Below are 13,631 nucleotides of genomic sequence, written 5' to 3'. Positions count from 1 at the left end.
TTGCGTCCAATAAAAATGGGTATGGAACTACGTCAACAAATTGCATGCTGATGATATCTTAATGTATCGATAGTCTTATTCCTTTCCTTAGTTCGTCGAATAGCAAGAGACGAAGGCTTGTGTTATATAATAATGCATACGTAAATATCATCATATGTACAGTATACTGTACTATACTGTATTTGATGAATATTTTGGATAATTGTCTTCGTTACACTTGCTTGAAATGATAGTAATTAGGCCCAATAAAGATTGAAATTTGAGCACGTCAATAAGTAGAATGTTAACGATATCCTTAAGAATCGATAGTCTTATTCCTTTCCTGGGTTTATCGAATAGCAATTTATTAGTTATTACCGGGATTCACCGATTCTCGGGTTTTACCGTGACAAATATACATATATATGATCATATACTGTATATTAAGAATATTTCGGTTGATAATTATCTTCTTAGCACTTGCTTGAAATATCAGCAGATATATCCTATAAAAATTGAAATTTAACTAAGCCAATAAAATAGCGCTTTAATGATATCCTAAAGTATCGGTAATTATATTCCGTTCCTTAGTTCATCGAATGGCAAGGGACGATGACTTGTAGTAAATTTATACATATACATGACCATATACTGTATACTATAAATATTTCGGTGGATAAATTGCCTTCGTTGCACTTGCTAGAAATGGTAGCAATTTGGTCCAATACATATGAAAAAGAACTACGTCAACTAATAGCATGTTAACGATATCCTAAGGTATTGATAATCATTTTCCTTTCCTTAATTTATTGGATAGCAAGAGACGATGATTTGTATTCTATACACATGACGTATACTCGTACATTATGAATATTTCGGTTGATAATTGTCTTTGTTGTATTTGCTTGAAATGGTAGCAATTGCATCCAATAAATATGGAAATGGAACTACGTAAATAAATTGCATGTTAACAATATCCTGAAGTATCGATAATTTTATTCCTTTTCCTTAATTCATTAGATAGCAAGTGAAGATAGTTAGATTTCCTTCATAACTTCAAAGTATTGGATAGCACAAGACTATTACTTGTATTATATATAAATATATTATAAATATTTCTATTCATAATTGCTTTTATTGTAAACTTGGTTGAAACGTTAGCAACTGCAATCATTGAATCCTTTCAATTACTTTTATAGTAGAAATATAAACGATTTATGTGTGAGTAATATCCTAAAGTATCCATAGTCCCTTCCCCTTTATTAATTCATAGGATATTAAGAGATTACTACTTGTTATATTGATATTTTCATCATTGATTATCCTCGTTGTACCGTACTTACTTAAAATGTTAGCAATTGCATCCAATAAATGGAGATGTAACAACGGTAACTAAATGTTAATGATATCCTGAGTATCTGTAGTTTTACTTCCTTCACTAGTTCATCGGATTATTTAAAGACTATTGCGGGTACAATGAATATTTCTGTTGATGATTACTTTTGGTTGCATTTGCTTGAAATATAGGTAATTGCAAACATTAAATCCTTCCAGCATCGATAGCCATATTATCTCTCCATCAGCCCGTCGGATGGCAAAAGAACGTTTTTATCAGTAGTTATCTTGTTTGCAATTACCAGAAATGTGGGAAATTGTATTTCTACTAAATCATTCCAAGAATAAAATTTAAACGTAGTCACATGAAGAAATTGAGCATTAACGATATCATAAGATATCAGCTGATACATTGCTTTCAATAGTTGATCGAATAAAAGGAGAATATTAACCGCATTATTAATATTTTTCGCTGCTAAATGACTTTATTTACCGTCTGCTATCTAACGTCAGTAATTTTATCATTTAAATAGTTCAGGGATAAGATTTAATTATAGCCATGTAAATTTACTTACATACCAGTTAAATCTCAATATATCAATTACCAATATTGTTTCTTTCAATTTAGTGGGTTAAAACAAAATAATTCGAGTATTATTAATATTGCGGTCATACAGTACCTTGCTCTATTAATGATTAGCTAAAATTTTAGTAGTTGCATCCATTAGATACTTTAAAAATTCTGTTTTAAATGGGACAAATTTAATTAATTGGATGTTGGCGACATGCATCGTAGGCCAATTAGTAAGTTAGCTGCTATTAGGGCAGTAGATAGAAGGAGTGTTATCAGCATAATTAGTACTTCCAACATAATTCATCCAATTCGTTGAAATATCGATATTTGCATTCATTAAGTGTCAAATAAAAATTTAAATGTAGAAGCATAAATCAATTATTGTTAACGGCTTCTTAAAATGCTGGTATCGATAGTGACGATATCGTCATTGATTCATCGAGTAAAGGAAGATACTACTCCCATCACGACATTAATATTTAACTACGTATGAGAATACTTTGAAATTTCCATATGGATTAGATGAAAGGTCATTACCGTCAACAAGTAGCTAAGTGAATTTATATTCAATGCTGCTAAAATAGACTTAATATATGACTTTTTAGCATCGATAGTACAATTAAGCCAGATTATACCCTGCTAGATATTATTATCATTAGTGTAAATATCGTTTTCTGAAGATTTATTTAATATAAAATACGTTTCAGGTATCTACGCCATACCAAACAAATCAATACTAATAAGCATATTTTTCTAGTCGAAGAAAAGTAGTAGCTATAAGCAAAATTTAAATAATTATACTTTGCTGTTAAAATATTGAGACTACTAGTTAATTGCTCGTTAAAATAAATGGTTACATAATTGCTGTTGAAGTTTAAGAATGCAATAAGCATGGAAGGGAGATTATACCTAGAAATAGCTTTAACTATTGATAACTGAGATATACTACATAAATAAATAATTAATAGTTTCCCTTTTAAGTTAGGACTTCTGCATATATTAACGCACAAGTTGCTGTTAACTATTACGTCGAAGTGTATTAATCTATCATCAAAATTGTTGATATCTGCCAAAAACTATGTTTCACGGTAAATTGGAAATTTTCCTTTTTCGGAGGGGACAGAAGTTAGTATCACATGATCATTCATTATGGTTCGAGATTCATTCAGAAATCGTAATTACTTTGCTAGCTTATATTTTCTATTCAATATAAATATCTCTAAGGATCAAAATTTATAATGCTATAATTAGATATCACATAGAATTATTGTGTATGTCTCACAATTCCATAAGCTACTAATACAGTAGGCAGGTCATTTATTAATATCATGTTGATGTAAAAATCTGATTTACCAACGAACACAAATATGCATTGCTACATCAAAGTACGGTTGGCTAGACCTAGATTTACTTAAATTTTTATAAGATTGCAAAAGATATTCCATTTGTATCATATCTAATTCCATCTCCATAGCATGTACATTATTATTTAGCAGGAGTGAGATTTTCAACCAAAACTCTATTAATAATAATAAACCATTAATTACGGTACCTGTGCTAATACACAGGTTCAAAATTCTTTGTTAGTAACAATAAATATTAAAAACATTTTATTGGGTCATACAATACAATGAATGGACTTATATTAAAGAGTAAGTATCCTACACTTAAAAAACGCAAAAAAGCGAACTTTGGTGTATTCGATTGCATTATTGTGAGATATTTGTAAAATAAATGTATGGAATATTCTCAATTTAAAGATCCCTATTAAGTTATCGTAAGGTAATAACCATTTCTAGCGTTGTAAGCAAGCTCCTACTCCACAGAGTCAACAGATACAAATTAGTAAGAAAATACTTAATAAAGTGTGTACAGTGACTGTACACATGAGAAAAACTGTATAAATATTCTTGAGTATACATGTTGTAATTAAGTAAGTAATCAAGCACAATTTTGCTACAAAGACCTGTTTTGCAATCTATTCGACATATCCAAGATCAATCCATGGATGTTGATACAATATAGCAAAGTAATGAGTACTAAAGATATGGTCATAAAGTTAGGAATCATTAATACTCCTTTAGAATACTTCGAGTCTTAATGGACTTATAGAGTATATGCAATAATAAATGTACGTAGCGATAGTCTCTATATGTAACTGATCCTGTGTAAAGCAATTCATGATTACAGAGAGTTGCAAATGTGGCAATGTGATTAAGCTTAGATTGCCATGATGCAATACTTTTCTAATAAATATAATGAATGAAATATTGTAATTTCGATGACAATCTGCTTTCGTTGGACAATTGTTAGACTAATTTATGTGCATTCGCTGCATAACCCCAATCGAAAGAATCAACGAAATATTATAACTTCGATGACAATTTGCCTTGGCTAGACAACTGTTCAACTAATTTATATGCATCTATTGCGGACCCCCAATGTAGTGTAATACCAGCACCACCATGCCCATAATTGTGAATAATCTATAAAACGATAAGGATGAATAATAAACAGATTAAGAATTAAGAAAGTAAACGATTTAATCTATAGCAATATCTTTGCGTACATATAATTTATATTAATAAAGAAGTAATTGAATGCAGTAAGACCTTAATCTCTTTTTGATCAACATTCCGCGTTTCTATCTCTAGTCGAACTGATGGTCTTGTTGGTCTCAAACCAACAGTTTCTTCGATGATCTCAGCATTCTATCATAAGAACCAAAAAATTGTTAGCTTATGAGCTGATCATCGATCTTTTTATGAACAATTCCATCCTAAAGACAAACCTTTAGGCTTGGTATTAACTTGCAACAATTTTCGAATATTTTTTTCGAGTCATTTTTATCAATATTTGTATTCCAATTGCCCACTTGATATGTTCCGCCTAGCACTACAATACCGGATCTATAGTAGACATTTTAAAAAGTGTTGAATATAGCATTGCTATTGAATTAAAAGAAGTTCTATACTGAAATAATTGCCTTGGGAAAATATAAGAGATCGTCTTATCATCTTCATATACGCAAGAATGTTGCAACCATGGAGCTTTGACCTTAAAATAAATAAAGTAATGATGGATTAATTACCGTAAATATTACATCTTCTATGTACCTCAGGAACAGTTTATGTGGACGCTTGTGCAATTAAGTAAGATTTTATCATAGAAAGATCTTAATACTGTCATGTAAAAATTATTGATATATTTTCATACTCTCATAACTTGTCCACGCGCTGGGGTTACAGAAGGATCTGGCACGAGAGAGTAAGCCCCAATACCAGAACAGTTTACAATAATATCATACGAAGATAACTAGAAGTAAAGCAAATTGGTGTCATTAAGTTTATTAGCAATATATGTATGCCGTAATCTATTTACTTAGTCGTTAATATCATTAACGATACGGCTTTGATGCATTCTTTTATTACTCTTGCTCAAGAATTGAATATGATACCTGATTTAAGCTAGTTAATTTTCTTTCCTGGAACCGGCCACCAAAATCTTCAATTCTGTTTAAATAGCATCAAGTTAAAACAAAAAATGAGATGGCTGTATTAAGTAGTCGTTACACTAAGTCATTTGACTAGTTTGGTTTAAGAATTGTTCTTAAAGAAGAAACAATGGTATTACAACTTCGAGCATTAGATTTAGCTTCGTTATAAAACGTATAGCCGAAGAGAATTTATTACAGTTTGAATACTGAACTAGGCTTGATGGCTACTATGATTACTGCTATAAAATGGATAACATTGAAACAAATGTTGATTATCTAACAAATTTTGCTGTCAATTAATAAAATATGAAATCTTAGATAAGAAGTAATTAAGTAAATAGTAGTTGAGTAGTCGGTCTTTGAATTATTCTTGTTAAAAGTTTTAAAACTAAAAGATACGTTTAGATCTTCATACAGCAAGTTGTCATATAAAGAATTCATTTTCTGTTGCAACTAACTACGGATAGTAAATGTTCCATGAAATTTCTATCTTGTAGCAGTTACAACCAGCTATTATTATAGGTGCTCTAAAGTAGATAAACTGGTAATAGCGTTATGTCGGCAATTATAAATGGTAATAGATAACTTTCCTTACCATTAATAAGATAACAAAATCAATACAACATGAAAGAAGATTTTATTGTGCTAGTCATGCAATATCTATTCTCAAATCTCTAGCTTAACTATGTTTAATTAAAAGTTTAAATTTGCATATCCAAATATCAAATCTCCAAATATAATGATTTAGCTACAAATTGACTACACATATCACATATTTTGCAATATTCCAACTGTAAAATAAGCATCTTAGATCCTCTTATACTACTCTACATTGTTGCTCATTACCACGAACTGATTGAATTGCTATCAGATTCTATCTTAATGCTTTCATAAATTTAAATTACCTTTTAGTCAGCCACGCCATATATTTCGAGGTATCAATGCAGAAGGTAGATAAACACCATCCATTACTGAAAGTTAATAAATGAATGTTGTTTATAAATTGTCAAGACAAGCTTTAAACGCATATGCGATCAAAATTGGTAGCTATAGTAAATATGAAAAGCACACCTTATTAAAAGTGGTAGATGCATAAAATAAAATTAGTCAAACATTGTTATGGATGCGATGTAGTGATACTGTACGGATGTTAGTAATACTGATAGTAAATTAGTAGCTTACACACTGCTATTTCTGCAGGCTATTTTTTTCTCTATAGCAGTTACTTTACGGAATCCAGGTAACCAATCTTTCCAGTAAGGATCCTAAAATAGGATATAAGTTTACATTTGCATTTAATGGTCGAAAAAATCGAATCAAGTAGAAATTGTATCATTTATCTTACAGGTTTATCGTCTGTAAAAAAGTAGTTTATCTGTAATTGATGAATTCCAATTAATCCAGGATTATCATTGCCTAGCTGGGCAATCCAATCGAGTGTTTTGCTAAACCATCGTCTAAATGATATTAATTGGTAACACATTTGCAATATTAATTAATTTATTAACGCTACTACTACATTAATGTTGAAAAATTTGCAATAAAGATGTAATGATAAATGATTCTTCAATTTCTATAAAATTTTGTCAAGATGATCAATAGCAGCAATCATTCGACTCCTTCAGACATTGTTCGTAAATCGTGTATTAATGATTATATTAACTAATCAGTCTGCGAAGTGATATCAAAGGCATTACTTTTGCATATGAATTGGCGTATTTCCTACTGAGTAAGGTTCCAAGATAGCTCCGGCGGCGCTACTAGTGGTGCCTCTACCAAATTTTTCTGCTACTATCGTAACTTCATACTTTGAATTGGAATTGTTCTGCAAAATTTGCAATGCCGTTGAAAGACCTATGATCCCGGCGCCAACCACACATACAGAAATAGTCATTATTGCTGTAGAATCTTTACTGTCTTGCTCTTTTGGACGGTAATTTTATGCAAAAGCAACTTATGAGATTGAACTCTGGTTTAACCTCCTTTGATCAAGGATAATTTACTTTAATCGACGAATATAAGTTTGGGATATTGCCCTTTAATTTAAAATCACAAAACTCTTTTATGTGTTATTAGTTCTGATTACGTTGCATGCAGATGATTTATAGCCAAGTCGATAAATAAAATAGTGCTGTAGTAAGAAATGAAAATGGAGGGATAGAAGGATGATGTTCAGTAAATCTTCAGATAATATAGATACGAATTGAAGATAGGGGGAAAAGCGATAGTGCTAAAGGATCTCCAGATAGCATAAGTGTCAATTTAGAAATGATAATAATGATGATAGAGGATCTCCAAATACCACTAATGCAAGGTTTAAATGATATCAACTAAATTTATAGTGCAGTTTATGCTGTGGATTGCATCTTAATGATATAAGAGTCCTTATACGTAAACAAGGAGGGTGCGTAGTCGACTTCGCATGTATAATGAGAAAGCTGCTCAAGCAAGCCATACTAAATTAGCCATATCGTTCTAACATGAGCCGTACGCTAGTTTAAACTATAGAAATAATGAAAAAACACGTCCACTTATAGATATCCTTGATATAACTAACCTATATTGCTACTTATACAAGAATAATTACATCATATTTTTTATAGTACTGTTGGATGCTTAACAAAAGTCTATTTCTGATCTCGATAGGTATTATTATATGTTATTATAGTTTTGAATTACTGCATGTATATTTTTTACTGTACTTACAGTATATTTATTACTATTTGATATGAGAGTACGGTATTTATTTCCTTTTACAGTTCTATAGGTTCATGATAACTAGACATGTACACTTGCAGATGCCCTTGATATAGCTAGCCAATATTTGATGTTCCTTATACGAGAATGATTAGATTATAATAATAAACTATATATATGAATATATATTATTTTACTAGATGTAGATAAGCTATGGTATGATTCTTTTCGTTTCTAAAATTTTAGTGAAAAATGGACTTAAATTTCTGAATGAAATGTAGGATTATTTTATATGTCCACATAGAAAAAGGTCCTAATTCTAGGAAAATATGCAAATTTTAACGTTTATTAAAATAAGTTAGCATTTATTAAATTATGGGTTTTTGGGTTATCGAAAAAGGATTGCACGGTACAAACTTCCTAACTGTAGCTTTATTAGTTCTTAAAACCTACGTCTCGGTGTTATTATACTTGATGAATAATTACACTTACATTAGTACCTTATATAGATCTGTATTTTCATATTCTAGTAGGTATTAATCAGAATTTATTCAACGGATATTAATACTAGATAGTAAAGTAGTGATTATAAAAATATATTAGAGTTAAGAACAATTAAGGCTCGCTTTAAGTATGTAGGGTTTATACGGAAGCAGCATAGTATGCATTTGAGTATCCAATGGATATATCAGTCATAATGTTTACAATTATAATAACTGAACTCTGAAAAATATGAAACAGCACAATTTATGATCAGAAATGGTTTAAGATATAACAGTTTGATGAATTAAGGATTATTAATTTGCAATGCTCTTCCAATAAATATAACTATCGTATTTTACAGCGTTGATATCAATCCACTCTCACTAGATAGTTGTTCAACTAATTTGAATGCTTCGATTGCACATCCCCAGTGAAAGCTATAACCACCACCTCCATGCCCGTAATTGTGAACAATCTACACAAAAAATGGATATAAAAGTGATTAGTAATGACTGGAAAATGATTAATTGAATCATAGAAATGAATTCATATAGCTTGTGAAACCTTAATGTCTTTTTGATCGATGTTTCTTTTTTCAATCTCTAATCGTATTGATGGTCGCAATGGCCTTAGACCTACAACTTCTTCAATAATTTCGGCATTCTAAAGCAAGAATAAAATAATCTTGAATTTAAAAAATGGAGTAACAGATTGTTGATATCCCATTCATGCTAATAATTAAACTTGTTTTAATTATAAGGTAATTTTCTTGACAAACTTTTAGACTTGGTATTAACTTGCAACAATCTTCGAGTATTTGTTTCGAATCATTTTTATCAATATTCATATTCCAGTTACCAACTTGGTAAGTTCCTCCTAGCACAACACTGCTTGACCTATCCATTGCACGATTTAAGAAAAATAATGGTTTATAAAGTATTACAATTAAAATGAAGAAATTATATCGTGAAATCTGTACCTTGGGAAAACATAAGACAATTTTTCACCATATTCGAAAACGCACGAATGGAATAACCATGGAGCTTTAACCTTAGCATAAAATATAAAAATGCTAACTGTTCTATCAGCTACATCTGTATGATGATACATAATAGAATGTGTATATGGATGCAGTGGATTAGCGCTTATTGGTAGCAAAGTGTATCACTGTGAATTAATTATTGATGGATAATGCATATACAGTGTATTATAAACTTACCCTTAAAATCTGACCGCGTACGGGAGTTACAGAAGGATCAGGTACTAGTGAATAAGCTCCAATTCCAGAACAATTTACGATAATATCGTATGCAGATAGCTAGTAGCAAAATCGAATAGCAAAATCGAATAATTACATACATATATGATCAATTCATTCCTTTTCGACTTAACATGTCAATACAGTCAATCTATAATTATTAATAATCGCAACGACATTATATGCTCTTGTTTTAAGACGGCTAGTAACAAAATAGAGCGTTCATATACTCAAAATCATTTTCATTCTTTTTGACATAACTCGTTGATGCAGTCAGTCATTCTATGATTAACACTACGGCTATATATGCTCTTTTTTTGAAGACAGCTAGTAATAAAATGATCAGTTCTTAAAATCGACTTATTCTTTTAGACATAATTCGCCGATACAATCAGTCATTCTATGATTAACATCACGGCTTTATAGGTTTTTTTTTAAGACAGCTAGTAGTAAAATGAGCAGTATTTAAAATCGGCTAATTCTTTTCGATATACTTCGTCGATACACCCAGTCATTCTATGATTAACACTACCGCTTTATATGCTCTTTTTTTGAAGGCAGCTAGTAGTAAAATGAGCAGCATTTAAAATCGACTTATTCTTTTCGACATAACTTATCGATATAGTTATTCTATGATTAACACATCGGCTTTACGTGCTCTTTTATGAATTATATATAGATCATCAGTACCTGATTTAAGCTTGTTAATTTTCTTTGCTGAAATCGACCTCCGAGATCTTGAATCCTTGTAAAAACATTCCATAAAACAAAATGCTAAGTTCGCTATATCGTTGGGATAAATCAACCGGCTAGTCTTTTTCTAGAATAATGATTATTCAAGTAGTGATGTTATTTACACCTTCTTTTTTAAGACTTGACAAGCAACAAAAAATATGATATTACTCGTGAAAAGTTATAATATAGGAGTTCAGATATTAGACTAGACGTTATAGCTGATATTATTACGATTATAGGTAGAAACGATGTCAGTGGTATTTACAGTATATGCCAGCCCGGTATATATAGCAACAGACAGCTTGTTGATAACATAATAACAAGGTATTTAAGGCAAAATATTAGATTTAAATTTTACTTTTGTAGTTGTGTTATCTATACCTTCATTTCCTTTGTAGATATTTTACTGGAAAGTATACAGTCGTAAATTAAGGCGTCAAACTGCCGAATAACTTATTTACTTACTACTCATTGCTCATATTCAATATTTTGAGCTACTTCTACTTTTTAATACCCGCAACTAGCCGTTATTATTACCTGAGTCTATTCCATCGTTTAATCGAAATTAAACTAGTACATCAAATAAAATACAATTTACCATCTGTATTAAAAATCATACGATATTTCTAGCTATATTTGAGCGTAGTTGAAATAGACTGTAGAGGTATCTATATTCGGAACATAACAAAATGTCCATATTTAAGAATATATCTAAAGACTACAGTGAAAACTAAATACACTACATCTACTTTCTAGCATGAGGATTATTTCTACTTTTGAACGATACTGTATAGCTCATGATCATAAATTCACTGAATCGTCGTCGTATTGGGAAGCTATCCCTACACTATTATGCTTAAACAACATTAAATTACCTTGTAGTAAGCCATGCCATGTACTTGGTAGTATCAATGCAGAATGTAGATAAACACCATCCATTACTAAAAGTCAACAAAAATGTCATTTAAAATTGAAGTACGTTGATAAATATTAGGGTAATCTAGTGGTTGACTAAGATGATAAGATGCCCTTTATACGATTACAAGTATGCGAAAGAGCTATTCCATCATTTAAATAAGTTAAAGTTAGTAATGGAAGTGTATAAAATGAATATGGTTAAAAAGCGGTATTTTTTATACAGATTCTAAATCAAGCTGTTGATTAAAATTTGACATAAACGATTTTTTACGATAAGGATGTTACAGAACTAAAGCATAAGAATATTAGTTAGCAATGATAAAATAATGAGCTTACATGGTACTCTTTCTACAGGCTAGACTCTTTTCTAGATCAGTTACTTTACGAAATCCAAGAATCCATTCCTTCCAATGAGGTTCCTAAAATACAACCGGTACGTTTATGTATTTTCATTGTGGATGGAATATTCAGTGTGGAGGACTTTTAACTGGTAACTCACCGGCCTATTTTGCTCAAAAAAGTGCAGTAATTGTATCCGATGAATGCCGGCTAATCCTGGGTTTTCTTGACTTAACTGTCCTATCCAGTCTATCGTTTTATTAAACCAAGGTCTACAATCATGATATGTTTCAACATGAATCTATTAATACTATTACCACACCAATGGCAGGCAATTTATTATAAATAAGCAGCCCATTCCTACGAAGTGCTTATAAAATGATTGGTTATTGTGGTTCATTATGCTTTAAGATACTTTACATAGTTCTATACCAATATTCACTGTTATTAACTATATCACATAAACAGTGAAAACATCCCTAGTAATATAGAAAAGAAGAAGATTTTGCCCGTATGTGGACGACGAATTTGTAATTGAAATCATCTAATTTACTTTTGTAAGTGGATTGGCAGGTTCCGCACTGAAGACGGTCTCAGAATGGCTCCGGCTGCATCGCTAGTGGTATGTCTTCCCCAATTCTCTGCTATTATAGTGACATCATACCTTAAATCAGAATTATTCTGTAAAATTTGTAAAGCTGTGGACAAGCCAATTATACCAGCGCCAACAACACATACAGAAATAGTCATGGTTCAGTCGAGTCACCGATATCTTGGGCTACATCCTGCAAATCTTAATGAAATCAGCCATTAGAACTTTAAATTTAGAAGGTAATTGTTTGATTTAAAATATATATATAAGAGTGTATAGGCTGCTAAGTGATAGAAATGCTGTCTTGCAAAATATACAAAAGAGATGTCATTGAAAGTCATTGGAAGTCTATATATTACCCTGTAAATGGCCTCGTAACTTAAGGCATATGTTTTGCATACTGTAAATATGTAAATGGTAAGTATCCCATGACGCGTTGAGACCCTAATGGTAATTAGTCTGTATTATTGCAATTGATTAGAATATGGCTTTAGGAATAAATATATTAAAAGTTGAACGGTCCATCAAGTATTGAGGATGCGTTCTTGATGACGTTTAATATCGTATCTAAAATCACTTAGTGGTTAGAAAGCCGCTTAGAATTAGCCAAAGTAAATTATAGCCATAGTAAATTGAAAGCTATCTCTGTAGCGCTATCATTTGTCTTGAAAGGTATCCCACATAAAGAAGATATGAACTAGCACGCTACATTTCTCAAATTAGACTTACTTAAGTTGATTGGTATTGCTTTAGATTTTCTTTTATCTTATATGAGCATCGTAGCTGGAGATAAGGAAATATCTTTAGTATACGATGTCGATTACGTTTATTCCCTAAAAACACTTTACCATAAATAAGCTGTAAATTAAGATATAGTAAATCATGGCCGTAACATATTGAAAAGTATCTCTATGGCTTTTACTATTAACCCTGGATGCGCATCCCACATAAATAGGATATCTATAAAGTAACCGACCAAATCTTGACGATGCGTTATCGGTTACGTTGATTACCTAAAATTATTTTACGTTAAGTAAAGCGATCCCATAGGCCATAGTAAATCGGTCTTACTGTTCTGAAATCAATCGTATGTTAGTTTATAATGCTGTAGTTAGACAAAGTAAGTATATTTCTGGACGTAACACTTGTTATTACTGTGATTATACATGATTTATTTTCAACGTTCTAGTAATTATAAATATACTAGTATCTTTAATACATGCTA

The 13,631-nt window shown here is 30.9% G+C and overlaps 2 protein-coding genes across 2 annotated transcripts; both read right to left on the bottom strand.

Moving 5' to 3' along the window:
- Nucleotides 1-4,254: 4,254 nt before the first annotated feature.
- On the bottom strand, nucleotides 4,255-7,278 carry TRIADDRAFT_31204 (uncharacterized protein; the record flags this gene model as incomplete). The annotated part of the gene is made up of 10 exons (XM_002116489.1): nucleotides 4,255-4,374; nucleotides 4,501-4,599; nucleotides 4,680-4,797; nucleotides 4,863-4,945; nucleotides 5,105-5,203; nucleotides 5,346-5,400; nucleotides 6,290-6,355; nucleotides 6,567-6,649; nucleotides 6,730-6,841; nucleotides 7,082-7,278. 10 exons carry the CDS (start codon nucleotides 7,276-7,278, stop codon nucleotides 4,255-4,257), a joined length of 1,032 nt encoding a protein of 343 aa, XP_002116525.1.
- A 1,641-nt stretch (nucleotides 7,279-8,919) lies between these two features.
- TRIADDRAFT_60527 (uncharacterized protein) lies at nucleotides 8,920-12,564 on the bottom strand (the record flags this gene model as incomplete). Its single annotated transcript, XM_002116488.1, has 10 exons — nucleotides 8,920-9,039; nucleotides 9,129-9,227; nucleotides 9,343-9,460; nucleotides 9,544-9,614; nucleotides 9,784-9,882; nucleotides 10,513-10,567; nucleotides 11,433-11,498; nucleotides 11,812-11,894; nucleotides 11,975-12,086; nucleotides 12,479-12,564. The coding sequence occupies 10 exons, from the start codon at nucleotides 12,562-12,564 to the stop codon at nucleotides 8,920-8,922; spliced, it is 909 nt and encodes a 302-aa protein (XP_002116524.1).
- Nucleotides 12,565-13,631: the final 1,067 nt, after the last annotated feature.

Source organism: Trichoplax adhaerens, genomic scaffold (assembly GCF_000150275.1).
Source record: "Trichoplax adhaerens TRIADscaffold_16 genomic scaffold, whole genome shotgun sequence".
In the NCBI taxonomy this organism is placed as follows: domain Eukaryota; kingdom Metazoa; phylum Placozoa; class Uniplacotomia; order Trichoplacea; family Trichoplacidae; genus Trichoplax; species Trichoplax adhaerens.
This window is presented reverse-complemented; position numbering and strand designations above follow the sequence as displayed.